This window comes from Eurosta solidaginis, chromosome 4 (assembly GCF_040869045.1).
Source record: "Eurosta solidaginis isolate ZX-2024a chromosome 4, ASM4086904v1, whole genome shotgun sequence".
Lineage (NCBI taxonomy): Eukaryota > Metazoa > Arthropoda > Insecta > Diptera > Tephritidae > Eurosta > Eurosta solidaginis.
Genome location: NC_090322.1, coordinates 277,941,727 through 277,963,319, shown reverse-complemented (window position 1 = coordinate 277,963,319; position 21,593 = coordinate 277,941,727). Strand labels below are relative to the sequence as shown.

The following is a 21,593-nucleotide window of genomic DNA, read 5'->3' as shown; positions in this document are numbered from 1 at the left end:
TGGAAAAAGAAGCGGTAAAGATGGGTTTGATGGTGAATGAGGACAAAACGAAGTACCTGCTGTCATCCAGCAAAGTCAGCGCATACGCGCCCTGGCAACCACGCTAATGTTGGCAGCCATAATTTCGAAATAGTAAGACTTCGTTTATTTGGGAATCAGCATCAACACTAGCAACAACATCAGCACTGAAATCCAGCGAAGAATCAATCTTGCCAATAAATGCTACTTTGGACTAGGTGGGCAATTGAAAAGTAAAGTCCTCTCTCGGCGAACGAAAATCATACTCTACAAGTCACTTATCGTACCCGTCCTGCTATATGGGGCAGAAGCATGGACCATGACAACAGCAGATGAAGCGGCTTTGGGAGTGTTCGAGATAAAAGTTCTTCGAAAGATTTACGGACCTCTACGCGTTGGTGATGGCGAGTACCGAAGAAGATTTAATGATGAGCTGTACGAGCTATACGCAGACATCAACATAGTCCAGCGAATTAAAACGCAGCGGCTGCGCTGGCTAGACCATGTTATGCGAATGAAAGATGATGCTCCGGCTAAGAAAGTGTTTCTATCGGAACCCGCCTATGGAAGCAGAGGTAGAGGGCGGGCCCCACTCCGTTGGAAGGACCAGGTGGAAAACGATTTAAACTCCCTTGGTGTGATCAATTGGCGCCGGTTGGCGGAGCGAAGGAGCGACTGGCGCGCCTTGTTGGACGGCCATAACCGTTTACACGGTTAAGCGCCAATTAAATAAGTAAGTAAGAGATGGTCGGGCTAGTACGTTAATGGTACTTTGTTACCAGAACGTGCCGGATCTATATCCAGCAAAGGATCATCAACATCGATAACACTACCCTAAGCCATCGTGGGAGTGTATATCGTTAATACAACAACAACAACAGCAGTTTTTCAGTCACAATTTAAGGCAGCCTTTAGGGTTGGTTTTTTGTACGGCAACATTTGTTTTTTATTATCTAGATAATTTGTAGATACGACAACAGCTGTATTTTGTTTACCCAACAAGCATTAAAATTTTAAAAGATATTTTTCCGGCGAAATATATCTAGTTCCGAGGGTGATATCCAACATCAATACTTAGTTATTCTTAAACCAGATAGTTCTCAAGTTGATATCCAACTTCATTCTCCAATCACAATCCAACCGTTGACAAATTCGTAAAATTTATAGTTCTCGAGTTGATCCCCAATGTCATTAGCATTTCCAAATTATTATCCAACCTGAGATTTTGAGAAATGTACAGTTCTCAAATGAATATGGTACCACCAAAACCAACAGATATTTATTGTGAGAAATAAACATCTGATTGATAGCAGTATTGAAGCGTAATTAATCAAAAATTAATTATATATATTTTATTTTCGTGAAAATACTGTAGTATTGGAATCTTACATTTGAGTCCAGTTAGAGAACCAAAAGTTGGGAACTATCATTTTTCAACTTAGGTAATAGCATTTTTTGCTCTGAAAAAAATTTCTCTTTGGCTGAGTACGCTATGGTTCTCAAGTTGAGCCACCGTTTCGTAACAACTCTTGAGATTTTAGAAGTATGCCTAGTTATCAACATTAGCTCTAATGGTGCTCAAGAACATATGCTTTTTGGCTATATTCGACGCCATTTCGAACGAACGCAAATAACTGGTAGGTTAACTAGAGTTTAAACCTTCCAGATCGGCCGCTTAAGCTCAGCTTAAACTTCAGTTAAAGTAGACTGAAAAACTGCCGAATAAGTTTAAGCGTAGTTTAACTTACAAATTGATTTGAGCCTGTACTGAAAACCCGGACCCAAGTCTGAAAACAAATTATTAAGGCCATAAAATAATTACATTGGCACATAGTTATTGTCAAAATTAAATAGGTTTTCAATTTAGTCGCAGCTTTTTTGACCGATAGCTCATAGAATATAAAATTAAAAGCTGCAACTAAATTTAAAGCCTATTTTATTTTGACTGTGACTATACGCATTATATTCATTTTAAATCATGATAGAAAAACCATACATTTTTTATTTGAAAAATATAAGAACCACAACATAATGTGCAATTGCTTTTCGCACAAAGCTCCTGACAGAAGTAAAAATTTTAATATCAGCCTTGGGACGATAGTTATTTTGCTCAAAGCGCTTTTCTTGGTACATCTTCGGGCATTTTTGGACTTACCTTAACTGCCACTCTTTTGTTAAGCATTAGAACCCTACCTTTTTATGCCCGCTGTACTTGTACACAGGGTATTATAACTTTGATTGGATAACGGTTTGTTGATATATCAAAATCATCAATATAGAAAAAAAATGTGTTTGAGCCATGTCCGTCCGTCCGTCTGTCCGTTAACACGATAACTTGAGTAAATATTGCGATATCTTCACCAAATTTGTTACACGCGCTTATCTGGACCCAAAATAGATTGGCATTGAAAATGAGCGAAGTCGGGTGATAACCACGCCCACTTTTTATATATAGAACATTGGAAAACACAAAAAACCTGATTATTTAGTAAATAATAAACCTAGAATGTGGAAATTTGACGTGTGGACTGATATTGAGACTTACTTACTTAATTGGCGCTTAACCGTCTAAACGGTTATGGCCGTCCAACAAGGCGCGCCAGTAGCTCCTTTGCTCCGCCAACCGGCGCCAATTGGTCACACCAAGGGAGTTTAAATCGTTTTCCACCTGGTCCTTCCAACGGAGTGGGGGCCGCCCTCTACCTCTGCTTCCATAGGCGGGATCCGATAGAAACACTTTCTTGGCCGGAGCATCATCATCAGCGCAGCCGCTGCGTTTTAATTCGCTGGACTATGTTGATGTCTGCGTATAACTCGTACAGCTCATCATTAAATCTTCTTCGGTACTCGCCATCGCCAACGCGTAGAGGTCCATAAATCTTTCGAAGAACTTTTCTCTCGAACACTCCCAAAGCCGCTTCAACTGCTGTTGTCATGGTCCATGCTTCTGCCCCATATAGCAGGACGGGTACCATAAGTAACTTGTAGAGTGTGATTTTCGTTCGCCGAGAGAGGACTTTACTTTTCAATTGCCTACCTAGTCTAAAGTAGCATTTATTGGCAAGATTGATTCTTCGCTGGATTTCAGTGATGATGTTGTTGCCAGTGTTGATGCTGGTTCCCAAATAAACGAAGTATTTTACTATTTCGAAATTATGGCTGCCAACAGTAGCGCGGTTGCCAAGGCGCGTATGCGCTGACTCTTTGCTCGATGACAACAGGTACTTCGTTTTGTCCTCATTCACCATCAAACCCATCTTTACCGGAGTAAGCAGAACTAACAGCGCGGGTGTTTAGGCCGATGATATCAATGTCACCAGCATATGCCAGTAACTGCACGCTTTTATAGAATATTGTTCCAGTGCGGTTAAGTTCTGCAGCTAGTATAAATTTTCTCCAGCATCAAATTAAAGAATTCGCACGATAGGGGGTCACCCTGTCTGAAACCTCGTTTAGTTTCGAACGGCTCGGAGAGGTCCTTTCCAATTATGACTGAGATGATGGTGTTGCTCAACGTCATTTTGCACAGCCGTATAAGTTTTGCTTTTTGTGCTGTCGAAGGCGGCTTTAAAGTCGACGAAGAGGTGATGTGTGTCGATTCTCTTTTCACGGGTTTTTTCCAAGATTTGGCGCATTGTGAAAATCTGGTCGATGGTAGATTTACCAGGTGTGAAACCGCATTGATAAGGTCCAATCAGCCGGTTCACGGTGGGCTTCAATCTTTCGCACAATAGACTTGAAAGGACCTTATATGCGATATTAAGAAGGCTGATTCCACGATAGTTGGTGCATTTTGCAGTATCCCCCTTCTTGTGGATTGGGCAAAGAACACTTAGATTCCAATCGTCGGGCATGCACTCGTCCGCCCATATTTTGCTAAGAAGCTGCTGCATGCGCCTTACCAACTCCTCGCCGCCGTACTTGAGTAGCTCCGCAGGCAATCCATCAGCGCCCACGGCCTGATATTGAGACTCTTGATAAAATTTTAAAACAATTTTTTAAATGGGCGTGGTATCGCCCACTTGGGATAAAATCAATTTTACAAATATTATTAATCATAAATCAAAAATCGTTAAATCGTAACAAAATTCGGCAGAGAGGTTACCTTTACTATAAGGAATGTTTTGAAAAAAATTTACGAAATCGGTTAAGGACCACGCCCACTTTTATATAAAAGATTTTTAAAAGGGTCGTGGACGAATAAAAAAAAGCAATGTCTTTGCAAAAAAGATCTATATATCAATGGTATTTCATTTCCCAAGTGGATTTATAACAATAAATTGGAAAAACTTCAAATTTAAAAAAATGGTCGTGGCACCGCCCCTTTTATGACTAAGCATTTTTCTATGTTTCGGGAGCCATAACTCGAAGAAAAATTAACGGATCGTAATAAAATTGGGTACACAAATTTTCCATATAGCAGGAAATATTTCTAGTAAAAATGGATAAGATTGGTTAAGGACCACGCCCACTTTTATATAAATGACTTTAAAAAGAGTCGTAGGCAAAAATAATAAGTTAAATCTTAGCGAAAAATAGTTTTGTACCAATCGTTTTTTTATTGTTCTGTTATATCTTTATTTTAAAATAAACAGTAGGGAAATCCCCATATCTAAAAGAAAACTGCAAAAATTCATAAGTTTGTCTGGCAATAAAAAATCTATTTCTGTGTTATTGTCAAAGGTGGGTGGTGTTGACGTCAGCATTGACGACATTGAAAATTGGACGGACGTTCAAATTACGGAAGATGACGAAGATTGCAAAGTGTCCGATAAGGATAACAAAGAATCAGCTATCGAGCAAGATATGCAACAACAGAAACTGAGTTTTTCGGAAGCAGTTGGATGCACCAACACCTTGATAAAGTGGTATGAGAATAATAATGACACAAATCAGATCTTATTAATATGCGGGCGAAAATTGTCAAAAGCTATTACACAAAAGAAAAAAAAAAACAAGTCTCGACTGCTTATTTAAACAAATTAATAAGTACATATCGACGTGTCATACGAAAAGTAACACTTACAAAATTTTTTCATAGGATTTGTTTGTAAAAAATTTTTTAAGTGTAACTTTTCATATGGCACGTCGATATTTACAATGCGAATAAATTAATGTGTATGTTCTGTGAACTTGAAATCAGCCAGTACAAATTAAATCTAAGTTTATGCTCTGTAATGATTAAAACTAAGTCATTTAAATAAATGCTTATGTGATATTAGCCATCATCCTGGCCCAAATCGTTCTTATTGCATTTACATGTAAAATTATTTATCTGGCTCAGGATCTTTGCGCCGTAATGATGGCTATTGTGACCTTGGTATAATCCTTTGAAGGGGACATACTGGAAAAATCCTTTACTTTATTTATAATAACCTCCACAACGTATATGTATGTATGTATGTCTATATGTATACATGTATGTAATTATGCAATCTTAATTTGCTGTTGGTTTTGAACAAGTTGTTTTTTCTCTCTTTCGCGTCGTCGTAATTTCTTACGCCTCCGATCGATGCTCGCCAGATCAGCTTTGATTGTATTATAGGTTTTACGTAATTCTTGTATCTGCTTCATGATAATTGCAATACTCTGTTCTGAGCCCATACTTGGATCTATTTAAATTAGAAAAGAAATATTTAGAGACGTATACAATTTTAATGCAAATGGTCCATGTCCATCACGATTGTCGCTATTCGAAATAGACTTGACTAAACAATAGTTTGGTTGTTCATTAGGGAATATTTTCGTGTGGGGACATGAACGACATGAGTTTATTATTTTTGAACACATATAATTCTTTCATATTTATTGCTGGGGCAATATGCTTATAATATATTTAGAAATCGAAGTAAATGGAAGTCCGTCCAGTACAATAGGAGTAAGTACACCCTTGAATTCCAACGAGGTCGCTTTCTCTAATAATATTAATGCGACGAGTCCTCTATCATTGGAGACACGAGCATCTTACTAAAAAAAATCCTATTATAGAAAATACAATATCAAACTGATTTTTGCTTTATTGGAAGATTATATCAATTTTTGAGCTTGTGTAGTTTCCATGCGATAGCAGATACAGATGTACATATCTACTATTTTTGATTGTTACAGAGAAGAAATGTGTGCTGGACAAATTTGGTAGTAATTTGGCAAACACTTAGAGTGTGTTTCTGCCTGCCATAAAAAGCTTCTCAGCGAAAATGCATCTGCTTGCATGCCATTCGAAATCGGCAGAAAACATTTCGGCCCCGTCCCGCCAATTTGTAGGAAAAATTAACAAGTAGCACGAGGCATCTCAGAGGTTTCTCTCGCCTTGTTTTAATGTTAATTTTTTTATATACATAAATAAAAATAATTTGGCCTACCTAATTGTACCAAGAAATTATAGGGGCATGGACGCGTTCCGGCTGATGTTTGCGGCTGCTGGTTCTGTTGATATTGTTGATGGAATTGTTGACGAGATGAAACGTTACTGCGCTGCGAAACACCATCAGAATTTTCATCGCTATCTGAACCAGCTTGAAATTTATAAAAAAGTTATATAATAATAAGTATATATGATAGATAATACGTTAAAAAAATAAATAAAATCTAACCTGGTATTTTTTTCGAAGAACTTATTTGTTTTCTTCGTTTAGATGAGTGCTCCGATATTATTATCATTTCTGATTGTTTTCTTGTTCGCCGGCGTTTTCGTGGTGAAATCTCGTTTTCAATATCTAAGGTTTTTTTAATATCTTCGCTGCTTTCATCCTGACTTGCAGAATCATTTGGAGAACTATTAATGTTAGTTGATGAAACACCAGTTCTTGGAATATTCGGATTATTTACATATTCTTTTCTGTCACTTTCCTTTATTAGTTCTGTGGTTAACGACGCTGATAAAGATTCTTCTTTACCTCCGAAAATAGGTGCCGGACTGCCTGGTATTGTCTCTTCACAAAGTAAATTTATAGATTCGGAATTCGCATCGGCACATAAATTGGAGGATAACTCTTCCGTACACATATCAACTTGTCCTCCTGGCTCTCCTCCTTCGCCCACAATATTTCTTTTCACCTCAAAATCTTCACCTTCGTGACTTAATAGCTGTTGATTTTCTAAAATAGGTTTTACACCATCTTCAGGACGCAACTCGGTTCGAGCAACTAAGTAAAATCCAGAATTGGAACTAACATGTACTGGTGGAAGCGATGGAACCTCTGAAGATGAATTTACAATCATGTCATTGACTGACAATCTTGTGTTAGAAGTTGTGGCAGGATTAATATTTTCTGTAACATTTTTTCCTATTGGTGCCGAAAAAGTGGTCTTTCTACAACTCACAATCGGGGAGGATGATGGTAATGGTATTGAAGATGTCGTCGTAGTAGCAGTTGTAACACCAAATTTCAGATCGGCCTGTGTAGTTGGCTTGAATATATGAGATTGGTTTTTGGAGATTGCTGCAGCGGCTGCAGCTTGAGCCGCAGCTTTAACTGATGGCACCGCACCAGAAGCAACAACAACTGAAACTGGTATATCCGGTACAACAATTGGTACAACATTACCTGAATTTTGAATTTGTTGCTTAGAGATCTTTGTACTTATTGAAGAAGTCATTGCATTTGTATTTGAAGTTGTAGGAACTTCAGAAGTATCGATTAGTTTTGCATTAATCTTGTCTTTAGAGCCCATAGCGGCATCATAACATAATTCAGTGGTTGCATTTCGTTCTGGGTTAGTCGTTTTATGATCAGCATCCAATTTTTGTTTCAATTCATTTGGTGCATCTCGTTTGTTAAATGTTCGAACTTCCTGTTGCCCCGGTTTTGTCTGTGGCGCAATATTCAGAAGATTTGTGTTTTCTGGCATTTTATTTGTTGACGAAGTATTTATAGTCGATGTTATTGTATTCGGAACTGAAACAGTTGTTGTTGTTGTATGTGAACGGCTTGGCTGTAACACTTTTACTGGTATTGGATTCTGAACTGCTACTGAGTGTGAAACTTTAGTGATAACATTTTCCATTTTTTGGGATATTGCACCCTTCGACAAAGCTTTTAGTTCTCCAATTTGTTGCGATCCAGTACTGGGGCTTTTGAGCATATCGCAGATGTCTTCGGCAACATCTTCAATCACAAGTCGTCGCTCTGAATCTGTGCTATCCATCGAATCTTCAGAAAATGTATTCGGTGCCAAACTTGATGTTGGTGTTGTTGCGACTGATAGACCAGCCACTGGAGTTCTACGTTGAATAGCGCACTCAAGTTTTTGTATTGTTTCCGTCAAATCATTATTTTTTATTGCAATCGATTCTAATATTCCTAATTTCGGCTCGGGGCTAGTGAGAGGGGTCGGTTTATTCAATGACGAGGATATTATTGGCAACTTATCCATGCTTAAATTATTTCCGCTACTTAGGTAACTAAAACTAGAACCCACTAGATCAGTATTAATGTTTAATGGTTCATTTGGAATGTTGCCAAGTTGCGATAAACAATCTGATGAATTTGTTGCGACGGCTGCAACTACAGTTGCAGCTTTTGTACTTTCATCAATTTTATCCGGTTTGTCATTTTTGGGTTCTACTTTTTGTTTATCTTCTTCCTTTTTTTGGCTTATGGCTTTTAAAAGTTTATCTGCAATAGACGTTGGCTTATTCTCAAATTTAGATGGATCTAAATCAAACGCACCCACAGTTGCTGAGAGCATTTTTTTAGCATTTTCGAATTCAAATTTATTATCCTTTAATTCGCTAGTTGATGCAGATCCTTCGCTCGTACTCAACTCAAAAACATTGCTCAAATCTTTTCGAGTTTCAACAAATGGACTACCAATTACTTTCTTTGGTGTAGTCGTCGATGCACAAGTCGTTGAAGTTGAAGCAATTGCTTGTACGTTCTTACGTGGAGGGGTAATCAAACTTTCTATATCTTTTTCATTTTTCTGTGGCTCAAGTTTAGGTGAAGTGTTTGTAACGTCTGGCGGTGTTGATGCAGTTGGAGATTGAAAAGCATCGGTTAATGCTCTGGTCGTTTCCTGTACTGTCTGTGCCAGCTCTTCATTTAATGCATTGATATTTACATTATAATTTGGTGATTTCCTTAGTGTGTCAAATGGTGTATATTTTGATACATCAGAGCCTTTCGATGCTGCAGAAATACTACTAGATTGAGTTTGATTAGAAGATGCTGTATTCAAGTTCAATAATTTAGTTTGATTAGCTAAACTACTTTTAGCTGCAGTTGAAGTTGTCGAGTTTATTGGTATTAATTTCCCATCAGAAACAATAGAAGACTTTTCGTCTGTTTTGATAATCTTGGTTTTATCTAAAGTTGCTTCCTTCAGTGGTGAGCCCCTTTTTTTGCGATTCACTAGTGCAGCGATTGGACTTGGATTATGTTGTGGTTTTTCGCTAGCAACAGTTTGTGATCCAATTTTTTGGTTTTGCTTTCTAGGGCTGCTCAATGTTGCGGTACTTTCGCTAATAGCAATTGAACTTAACGAAGAATTTGTGGCTGAGGTTGGCATTTTACGCATTTCAAATTCGAACGGTTCAGGATCTTTGAATTCATAAATATCAGGTGATGTCGGTTTGGATGTAGCCGATAATATTTTTGCCTCCTTATTAGAAATTGTATACGATGATGATGACGATAATATTGATGATGAGCCACCACTTATATCCAACTTACTCATATCTGGTAATGAACGTGATGACACCGATGTTGATGAAGATGACGACGAAGACGATGAGGATGGTGAACAAGCTGCTGGTGGCTCGGTCTTGCTAATTTCTTTTATTACCACTTTCGAATGTGACTCGAAGTTACCCGTGCTGGCCTTTTTAGTTATATCGTTTTTTTTATTTACAATTGAATCCGTTTTTTTTGCAGAAGTGGTTGGCTTCTCTACAATAACAGAGGAAAATTTGCTACTATTTGTGTTGTTACCAAAACGTGTTTGACTGTTCGAGAATGCCTTTGGAAGGGTTTCAACACTTTTTGTAGAATTTTTTTTTGATTCCTCCTTTTTATCGTTAAACGATTTACATATAACAGTATCAGTTGGGCTTATTTCTAAACCTTCTTCTGGCTTAACATCTGGTTTAGTTTTAAGGCTCTCCTGAAGTTTTTCTGCAAGGGAATCCTGTATAATTTTTTCTACTTCTCGTGGTACACGTTCAACAGTAGACTTCCCAGATGTAAGCTTTTCTAAGGCTTGCTGTTTGCCTGCCTTTATTTTCTGTTGAAATTTTTTTGTCATATTTTCCAGGGTTGTCGTTTTGCCCGAAGATTGTGAATCGTCATCACAAAAGGATTCGGTCTCTGAAGACATATCGGTGGAAGACTTCACATTTTCATCTTTAATATCTGCTTTTAAATCAACTTTAACAGCAACCGCAACGGTACTTGTTTCAGCCATTTGTTTATTATCATCGGTGCTAGATTCTTTAGCATCAAATATATTTTCATTTTTAATCGAAGTTTCTGCTTTTATATCTCTTTTAACAATGTCAACATTGCCTTCTAAAGAAGGTGAAGGTGACTTCAAACCTTGAAAACCTCTTAACTCCGAACGTATTTGACTCAAATCATAATTACGTCCTTTAGAATTCATACTATTTGTGGACCTACTTTTAGCTCTTGAAATTGTTGATGTATCACCGTCCTCATCATCACCATCAGAATCCGATTGGCTGTTTCCTGCAGATACAGACACTTTATTTTTGCTTGTTGCTTTACTACTTAGTGATCCTGTTTTATATCCAACTTCCTTAGTACCACGAGTAGGGCGTCGCACCGGTTCATCAGAATCCGTCTCAGATTCACTTTGTAATGAGACATCAGACACGTTTGCTGATGTACGACGAGTACTACTAACCATAGAACGAACTGGCCTTCTTTTGGTACCAGCTGTTGCGGGTGATTTTGTGCGACTAGAGTTTGAAGCTACAGAAGATGGTGTAGTTGAACGTGGTGGCAGCGAATCACTACGACCACGGCCACGCTTTGCTGTTGCTGAACTTTTTGATGAATTCGGGGTGCTGCCCAATACATTGATCATGGAATTTGAAGGACCAGAGGCATTCAAGGATGAAGAAGGTGGCTTTGAAGGATTCTCTTTTTGTTTTTCTGCCGAGCCAAGATTCGAAATACGGCTCTTTTGCTTTGACCCTTTAGTTATGTTTTCCGCAATACGTTCTCTTGGTACCCACTCGTCGTATCGATTATTCCAACCGGTATAATGAACAAGGTACATTGGAGAGCCACGTTGAACAGAAATTTCGATCACTTTTGCTTCATAAGTAACTTTTTTTTCATGGTAATAAACTTTGAGTTTATCACCAACCTCAACAACAAAATCTCCAGCATCGACTTTTTCTATTGTGTCATCTTTCTTTCGTTTGTTTCTCTTATCATCACTTTGAGGAGTTTGCTTTCTTTGTTGGTTTTTATCCTTCTTGTTACCAGCGCTTGTACCTGAGAATAATTGAATAAGTAAATAGTTGACCATTATATGCAGAATAGAAAGGTCGAAATTAGGAGTCGGTGGCTTATGTATACCATACCCATATAGTTTTGAAACTTCGTGATAAGGCCTCAAATAAGGTCACATTCCTGTACGTTGGCCTATCTATCTATATATATATAAAAAGAAGTGTACATTTTGATTGTCACTCCATAACTCGAGAACGGATAGAAAGATTGCCATGAAATTTTTAGGAAAGATACAGGAAGAAGAGATGATGATAGTTGATTTTGAAATACCAAATCGGTTTAGCCATTCTTGAGTTATGATTTTTTTTTAGAAAAAATTCAAAATTTTAAAATTTGGTATATAAATTTGCCTATATTGGTAATATCGGATGTAGAAGAATGGGAAGAAGGTGAGAGAAGATAAAAGAGAGAAGTAGAAGGATACTGAGAAAGAAATAGAATGAGACGAATATGGAGATAGATGAAGCGAAAAAGACGGAAGGAGGAGTGAATAAAAGGATCAGGAAAAAGTGAATAGGGGTGGGGGAGGGCAGAGTTAGACGGAAAAAGCTTATTAAAAAATGCAGATAGGCCGAATTTAGGGCAGAACAACGTCTGCCAGGTCTGCTTGTTTTTTATACAAAAGTTATTCATGCGATAAACTATTTACTAACTTTCCATTAGCCTCGGAACTTGAAATTTGGTACATGGGTCAGAGTGACGATACAACGCAAAGGAAAGAGAATGCCGACAGGTGGCATACAAATAGGATTGGGCCACAGAAATAGAGGCGTTGGTTCAACATGGCAATTGAAAGTATGGTTGTTGTCATGTGTGGACAAATTTCATGCAGAACACAGGGTAAACGCATTAGTATCCGAACATGATAATGTGGCAAATGTTAGCACACTATGCTGTTAGTAAATAATCACAACAACAAAAACAGCAAGCAGCCACACTTATGTACATGTACACACTAATGCAAGCAGCCACACTTACATATGTACAAGGCAAAGAACGTAATACTCCTATATTGCTAATAGAAAACGCTCGTAATGTGTTTTGGATGCGAAATCAAAGCAAGGCAGCCTATAAAATTTTTGTGATTGTAGCAGCATAAGTGTGACAAGGAAAAACTTAAATTTTGGTACATTCGATTATTGAATACAAAAACAAAAACATGTAAAGCGCAATATACCGGCACTGTGATGTTGGGGAATGTACTTAGCTTTTTGTTGCAAAATAGAAGTATTACATATATGGCAAAGAATATTGCACACACATAACCAGCAGCTCGAAGTGAATAGATATCTCACGTACACACATGTAGTCATCAGCTAAGAGCAGAAGTTCTTACTCACACATACACACGCATATAGCTAAAAACCAAGTATGCGATACAACTGTTTCATGTTTGTGAAGTCTAAACCTTAGGAGAAATATGCGAACGAGGCAACAGAGAATATAAAAGCAGCGCAAGCTAAAGAATAACGAATCTGTTTGATTTAAACACGCTTTTGTGAAGTATAATTGTGCTACTCCCAAAGTAGTCTAAATTAAGACCATTTTGCAATACTTCATATTGGAATTATTTATTCGAGAGTTCAGCGATTCGTACTGTGACGAATATTAGCATCACTAAGCTGTTAGTAAATAATCACGCAACAATAAAAACATGAACCAGCAACTCTTATGTACGTGTACACATTAAAGCTAGCAACACTTATGTAGAAGACGACGAAGAGTATCTCACACACAGATGTAGTCATCAGTCAAAGTAGTTACTCACACATACATACGCATATGGCTATAAACTACAAATATACATGTACTTATATAGCTGGTAACTAACCAAGCATGAGCTACAACTGTTCCGGAAATTACTAGACTTTAGGAGAAATGAGTTAACGAGGAAACCGAGAGTATAAAAGCAGCGCAAGCTGAGTAACAACGAATCAGTTTGATTTAAACACGCTATTAGATGCGAAGTGAAGTATAATTGTCCTACTCCCAAAGTAGTCTAATAAAGACCATTTTACAATACAGAATATTGGATTGGAGTTATTTATTCGACATCAAAAACCTTTAAATCAGACAGGTGGAATGATATGCTTCTGTCACCAGAAACACAGGATTAGATATATTTGCTTGATATCTAAAGGACTACCTGAGAGACCGGTATCAAAGAAGGGTAAATAAAACAGTCTTCGTTTAGGCATGCCAGAAAGCATATTCATCCTCGTTTTGTAGACGACGTGGTTTCTTCGATCCGAATCTACAAGCTGGCTCAGTTTAGTTTAAACCACAGCTACCACAGCATAAATGGACGGATAGTTAGTCGCGCTATTTCGCTGGCAACATCAAAGACGAGGATTGCCATCTTCATAAAGAGGCGGTGCCCCACCAAGTTTAATATGGGGGTTGGAGACCAACAAACAGAACACGCAGCTCATTTATAGCCTCTAGAACGCAATCTTCAACCTCACTTACGCAGGACGAATCTTGTTGGAGGCCTTAAGTTTTTAATCGAAGGAGTGATGATCTGGAAGGTTCCCTGTGTTCCATGGTCGGGCCAGTCGGCATACCCCTAGGTTTCCGCAAAAGCTGTCCTGGTACTCACGGAAACCATACCAGTATATCTTCTCCCTGCTAAACGAAGGCGAATTGTGTCGACGCAGAAGCAAGTGTCCCATCTCAGATTTGTTTCGGAAAACGCCCTAATCCAAAATTTTATTGAAAATAGCCAATCTCATAACATGTTTTAATAAGCCCCATTTTAAATTTAAGTTCAATGTATTTTGTGATGGGTAATGGAGTCTGAAAAAGCGGGTTCCAATTGTTCTGATATTACATGGGACATCTATATCAAAGACATTAAATAAAATGTATAATTAATATTTTAATTAAAATAAATGTAAGGCGCGATAACCTCCGAAGAGATCTAAGGCCGAGCTTCTCTTCCAATTTGCGTCGTGCTCCTATTGATTTTCCCTACAAATCGGCTGGACGGGACCTACATTTTTTATGCCGACTCCGAACGGCATCTGCAAGGCAGATGAGTTTTCATTGAGAGCTTTTCATGGCAGAAATACACCCGGAGCGCTTGCCAAACACTGCCGAGGGACGACCCCGCTTAGAAAAATTTTCTTCTAATTGAAAAACCTTATTTCTAAAATTTTGATGTTGCTTTGCCCGGAGTGTGAACCCAGGGCATACGGTGTGGTAGGCGGAGCACGCTACCATCACACCACGGTGGCCGCCGATTTTAATTAATATAATATAATATAAAAGTATTAAAAAAAAACAAAATTGTAAGGCGCGATAACCTCCGAAGAGATCTAAGGCCGAGCTTCTCTTCCAATTTGCGTCGTGCTCCTCTTGATTTTTCCCTACAAATTGGCCGGACGGGACCTACATGTTTTATGCCGACTCCGAACGGCACCTGCAAGGCAGATGAGTTTTCACTGAGAGCTTTTCATGGCAGAAATACAATCGGAGCGCTTGCCAGACACTGCCGAGGGGCGACCCCGCTTAGAAAATTTTTCTTCTATTTGAAAAATGTTATTTCTAAAATTTTGATGTTGCTTTGCCCGGGAGTTGAACCCAGGGCATACGATGTGATAGGCGGAGCACGCTACCATCACACCACGGTGGCCGCCAATATGTATTAATTAAAGAAAATATCGTACTAAAATTTGCGTCCGGGTACTAAAATAAAAGCCTCCGGAAACAAGTTTTAACTGTCCGAATACAAATGAAAACCGACTTCTTTGAAAATTTACTTTTTTTTTGGGATTCAAGGGGTTGTGTAGCGCAACATATAGCTTCTCCAACCCAATTGTCAACCTCACCTTCGAGCGGCGAATCCCGTTTCACTAACAGACGAGGCTCTGGCGACCCCAAACTCCTCATGGAACTTGGGGGTGGGGAGGGAGGGATGGCCTGAAGGTTCAATGTGGCCATATAAATCGTTCCCGAGATGGTCGGGCCAGCACCTTAATGGTGCTGTGTTACCGGAGCGTATCGGATCTGTATCCGACAAAGGACCATCACATCGATAACACTCCCCAAAGCCTTCGTGGAGTAACCTAATCGCTACAACAACAACAACAAAATTTACTTTTTTAAATTTAACAATTATACATTTAAAAACTATGTGAGCGCTACACTATTAGGAAATATTCCCACCATTTGCAGCAATTTTACTATTCGCAGTAGCATTTATTACAAGAAAATGAGGTGATCTCAAATTGAAAGAAGGTGCCAAGTGTCAGGATACTAGTGCGTTTACCCTACACTGCGTATGTGGGGGTTGATTCTGGATAAGTGAAAGTTTGACCAATGACAGTATCAAAATTGTGCCAGATTGACGCGCGTCCTGGAAGTATACTTTCCTCAAATGCAAATTTCGGGTAGGACTTTGAGAACGAGTTCGTTACCCGAGTATTGCATGTGGTCTCCACTATTACAAGCTGTCTTCAATATGCGTATTTTGGATTACACGTAATTTTAGTACAGAAATAAATAAACACCGTTAATTAGTAAAAGTATAATATTTCAATAATACCTTCGGCTTAGATTGAAAACCTGCCAAGAACCATTTGCTCTATGATGCAGCTTGATAGACCAGGAGCATAAATCTGGTATAAGAGTAAAATGAAATATTGGCCACACACAAAGTAAATAAATTTTATGTATAGTTTTTTCCGATATATATTTTGGAATATGTGAGAAATCTTAAAGTAGTGAAGGCATCCTATTTGCGGACTCGATAACAAATTTTATTACTTGTTTAAATATTTCAGATTAATTGGAACTGAACGGCATGCTGGGAACACGATTTCTAAGTTTACCAAGACGTAGTATCTATTTGGTGAGAGCATCTAAGCATCAATTCGGTGTAAAGGGTGCAATTGATCTGCAAACATCGCCTTTATCAAAACATAACCATTCCAACAGTCAATCTCAGGCGTTTAGTAAGGCAAAAAATAAACGCCTTAATATATTATGGACATTGGGAGGAGTTTTGGGGGGTTTTGCTTTGTATGAACACAAATATAAATTACGCAATGTAAAACTAAATGAAATTCACACTAAAGATTCAAAGAATAAAATTAATGATAAGAACCCCGATTGGCACACAAAAATACGCAACGATTTGCCAACTTATAATATGAGTGAAGTCCAAGCTCATTGTAGTCGTGAAAAACGGGTTTGGATAACCTACGGCATTGGTGTTTATGATGTTACCGAATTTATAGCAGAGCATCCTGGAGGTGAAAATATTATGTTGGGAGCAGGCAGTGCGATTGATCCGTTTTGGGACATTTATCAACAACATAATACTAAGGAAATATTAACCCTTTTGGAATTTTATAGAATTGGCAATTTATTTATTGGCGATTGGATTAAGCGAAGTGATATGGATTCACCGTGGGCACATGAGCCGAATCGTCATCCTATACTTAAACCAACATCAGAGAGGCCTTTTAATGCAGAGCCACCAATTAATCTTTTAACTGCTAATTTTGTTACTCCAAATGATTTTTTTTATATACGAAATCATTTGCCTGTGCCTCTCATCGATGTAAAACAATACGAACTAGAAATTCAAATTGAGACGCTCAAATCGGGAGTTGATGAGCAAACCAAAACTCTAAGTTTAGATGACATTAAAAGAATGCCAAAGCATTCAGTTACTGCAGCCATAATGTGTGGTGGTAATAGACGTTCTGAAATGTCGAAAGTAAAACCTGTACAAGGTATGTGTAAAATTTTAGATCGGTTTTCACAATACAATTTAATTACATCTTCAATTATACTTATACATAGGTCTAACATGGAATGCAGGTGCTGTTGGTAATGCAACTTGGTCGGGTGCTAGTTTGCGAGAAGTCCTTCTGAAGATGGGTGTCAAGCCAAATGAAAATCTTCATGTTATTCTAGAAGGTGCCGACCTCGACCCCACTTCGCATCCTTATGGTGCATCTATTCCACTTACAAAAGCAATGGATGAAAGAGGCGATGTTATACTTGCTTATGAGATGAATGGCATGCCATTAAGCAGGGATCATGGATATCCTTTACGGTGCATTGTTCCCGGAACTGTTGGTGCACGCAATGTGAAATGGTTAACCCGTCTTGCAGTTTCGGAGAAAGAATCAAATTCACATTGGCAACAAAATGATTATAAAGGATTTAGTCCAAGTACTGACTGGGATACAGTTGATTTTTCAAAATCACCGTCAATACAGGCAATGCCTGTCACATCAGCAATATGTAAACCTCTCGCAGGCGAGGAACTCAAGATTTCAGATGATGGTTACATCACAATCCAGGGATATGCGTGGTCAGGAGGTGGTCGTCGCATTATACGAGTTGATTTGACCATTGATCAGGGTAAAACATGGCATGTTGCCGAATTACAGCAGGAGGACCAACCCGATGGACGTCATTATGGTTGGTCATTATGGACAGGACGAATTCCGGTCGAAAAAACGACTAAACATGAAATAGAAATTTGGGCTAAAGCTGTTGATTCTGCTTATAATGTGCAACCAGAATCATTTTCCAATATTTGGAATTTGCGTGGAGTACTCTCCAACGCTTATCACCGTGTGAAAGTTAAAATAAATTAAACATATAAAGTGTTATTATCAAATATAGTAACTGTAAAGTAAAATAAAGTGTGCTTACGATCGCAGTCACACAGCATTCACATTGCATTTTAAACTCGAGTTTATGGGCCATTTTGGTGTTTTCCTGTACTGTTAAACTCCAAAAAGGCTCATAAGCTCGAGTTTATGACGCAATGTGAACATTGTATAATGCTGTAAGCATGAGTACGCAGTGTCCAATTGGAAGAAACTGGATTTAATGATGTTACATTTCTGCTGTGCAGTGCAAAGGCAATATGAGAAAGAAATAGATACTGTCTCAACTTTCGTACCTGGTGGAGACGATTCACGTACATGGGACCCAATAGAAGGAGATATCTCTTTTGAGTCTTTTGTTTCCTTTTCTTTATCTTCTGAGCGTAACAAATCTGCCGCAATTTGCTTCATTTTAGATAATGGCACATCACCATCGTCCTTAGATTTCTCTTCATAATTTTCCACAAGTCCTTTAACTTTACCAACTAAAACTGTTCGTTTATTCTTTGCATTGTCTATACTTGTTTCGCTGGTATTTTCGGATTCTTCAGCTACCGAAGGTGTGGTTGGATTATTGATTGCAACAACAGTTGCAGTCGGCAGAACTGGTGATGCAGTGATATTTTGACAGCTAGATACGGATGGTAATGATAATGTGGATGGTGTTGTAGCTATAATATTCGTCGTTGTCGTTACCACTACAGTTGGCGTAGCAGAAATCGAAGCAGGTGCCGTTGTTGATTTAGTAGCAGAGTCCTTATTAACTTCAACTGGTTTAGGTGAAGCAACCGAATTTGCACGCACCAAACTTCGTCCTTTACTGCGATTGGAATTACGTGGTGTCATTAACATAGAACATCCTAGCTTGCGATGGAATTCGCCATATGGTTGCAGAAATTTTTTAAATGCTTGCTTCACCAAATTTGTTACGCTTACAGTTACAGGCGTAAAGCCTAGGCGTATAGCTATTGATTTCCATTGATTTTTCGCCGTAACCCGATTATACCCACCACATTTTTGAACAGCTCGGAAAAGTCGATACAAATCAACGTCACGATTTTGAATTGACGGAACTTTATTTAATGGGGTACCACGGTCATCCATATATTTATATAATTGTGCTACAAACCGATCTTTCTCTTCGCGGGGTTCATCATCTGATGAATCTGATTCCAATTCACCATCTCCCTCACTAGAGGAGTTATTAAGTCCAAATAAGGATTCACGATCCCAATGTGGTGGTAAAACACCACTGTCTAAATATTCAAGTGCTGCTTGGACTGCTTGCCCATCTTGCTTTGATGCTGCTTCACGTGTAAATTCGGTAGTCTCTTTCTTTGGAACAGTATAATAGCGGCCATCCTTAAATGATCGTACTAAATACTCATCTTTAACTCGTATCCTTACATTTGCCTAAATTTTTAATTTGATTAATTAATTCCGCATTATCTTTTTATAGGTAAATATGTGTAGTAAATAAATAAAATATTTCTAATGTACTTACCTGTGCTGCAGGAGCTAAAATAAGGCCGGGAAACCATTTCTCCTTATCCTTTTTCTTTGTTTCCATTTCCACACAAACAACTTTGCCAATATGCTCTTCCTTTTCATTAACAATTTCCTTCGTATCACTTTCATCTTCATCATCGGAGCTATCATCATTTAAATGACCACGCCTACGACCACGTCTACCACCTACAACTGGATTTCCAAAGTGTTCAGGATGTGTAAGTGGCAATTGATCCAAAGTTTCACTTTCATTAAAATGACGACCACTTTTTAGACATAAAGCAGTACGGCGTAATGTTGTTATATCTCCATCATCAAATACGACGGTATATTGTGAACAATCTTGAATTTTAGTTACTGTCCCTTCGACAAAATCTTTACGATCAGGATGACGTACTTCAACAGCTGCGCCTACACGCAACTGTCCCGCTCCTATTTTTATCAAGTCATCTGACACAATTCCAGATCCAAGGCCTTGTTTGTAAGCGATTTTCACTTTTATATTACGAACAACTTTACTGACTTTAGCTTCACAGAATGCTCCCTTGTATTTGGCACTTACCTCCGTACCAACTGGTAAGGATGGTGGATCTGTGTCCACTTGCTGCAATTTAAATACAAAAAGCGTAAATCATACATATATATCATACATACTTATTTGCATCAGTTTATACTCATTTATATATAAAACATAGTTATATATATATATGACAAACTTACTTGCATTTTCTGAAGAAAATAACGTTCAAAACTCAAATTATCGCTTACAAACGCCACTTTTGCGAAATTTTTTTAAGCATTTCTAAGACAAACCAAAAATGCTCCAAATCCACTTCACAATTTTCATTTACCAATGTTTCGCCAGGCGTCACAATTTGACGCAACTGAAATATTCATGAAATATTTTTCTCTTCTATTACTTGCATTAGATAATAAAACTTTACCAAAACTTTTTAAAAGTTAGCTGAATTTTGAGATTTTATAAGATTTTGGTGCGAACCAAATTAGAAGTATAAACAAATTAGATATGTTCTTTTACTGGTACGCGTATGCCCGAAATTACACGGGAACTTATGGCCGAGCCACATGGAATTTTTCATGTAGAAACATTCAACGCAATCTTATACATTCCAATAATATCGCCACAAGCAACCAAGAAGACTTCATTCGCTTAAGCTAATGGTGCTTTCACACTTTGCAAATGAATTTATTTTTCCCACTCGTTGGTAACTTTTCTAACATTTTTACAGTTACAAACTATTGTAATGAATTTACTGCAAATCCTCTTATTTTCAACCTTCTGCTAAGTTCGAATCACTAAACTGATGAATAAATAACACCAATATTTAATAATGGAAAATGGTCTTTATTAAAGTACTTCACAATATTGCTCGACAGATATTATTTATTTATTATTTATACTCTGTGATTTCATCGTTGCATCTTCTAGGCGCTTCCAGAATTTACTTAGTTACTGCCATATAATTATAGCTACAGATGCACGTGTATAGCTTCTCATATGCGCGTGTATTTGTGAGCGACACTTCCACAATTAAAATTGCATACTTTTGGGAGCATATCAGATAAGATATCTGCATGTGTATGTGCATTTCTTCTCCGCTGCGTGTACGTACATATGTGTAGACATAATAATTGATTCGTTTATGTAGACCAGGGCCATTCAAAACTGAAAGTGCATCTGTATTAGTGAGAGCGCAATCGTCGCGATGATCTTGCGGGTGAATTGATTTTTCATTTAGTCGCTTACTAGCAAGCAACGAGCTAACAACAAGTATGTGTATCGCGCATAATTTTTCATACATATTTTGATACCGATCTGCTGATACCCACCACTGATGGTGCTACGCCAAGTGCCAAGCGACGACTAACTCAATTAACGACGACAGAGCGAATCATATGCGTGTGAATTGAGAGGGCACAATTGTGCTATGAA

The 21,593-nt window shown here is 38.1% G+C and overlaps 2 protein-coding genes across 4 annotated transcripts in view; one reads left to right on the top strand and one right to left on the bottom strand.

Moving 5' to 3' along the window:
* The window catches only part of shop (shopper), a 109,110-nt gene extending 90,761 nt beyond the window's left edge, over positions 1–18,349 (top strand). Inside the window, exons 1-3 of one of the 2 annotated variants that reach the window (XM_067778497.1) lie at positions 4,598–4,886; positions 16,283–17,239; positions 17,310–18,349. In XM_067778497.1, coding sequence (XP_067634598.1) covers positions 16,303–17,239; positions 17,310–18,115 — 1,743 coding nt within the window. In that variant the 5' untranslated portion in view covers positions 4,598–4,886; positions 16,283–16,302 and the 3' untranslated portion in view covers positions 18,116–18,349. Of the gene's footprint in view, positions 1–4,597; positions 4,887–16,282; positions 17,240–17,309 lie in introns of those variants that run through there. The other variant, XM_067778496.1, reaches the window with a different exon arrangement.
* On the bottom strand, positions 4,555–20,650 carry htk (hat-trick). Of its 2 annotated transcripts, XM_067778482.1 has the most exons (7): positions 20,584–20,650; positions 20,360–20,523; positions 19,635–20,243; positions 18,427–19,543; positions 6,612–11,480; positions 6,381–6,533; positions 4,555–5,630 (listed from the first exon to the last, which is right to left on the bottom strand). In XM_067778482.1, exons 2-7 carry the CDS (start codon positions 20,363–20,365, stop codon positions 5,446–5,448), a joined length of 6,939 nt encoding a protein of 2,312 aa, XP_067634583.1. In that variant the 5' UTR covers positions 20,366–20,523; positions 20,584–20,650; the 3' UTR covers positions 4,555–5,445. The 2 variants fall into 2 exon arrangements, with proteins under 2 accessions (XP_067634583.1, XP_067634582.1); XM_067778481.1 differs by having other exon boundaries at positions 20,360–20,644.
* Positions 20,651–21,593: the final 943 nt, after the last annotated feature.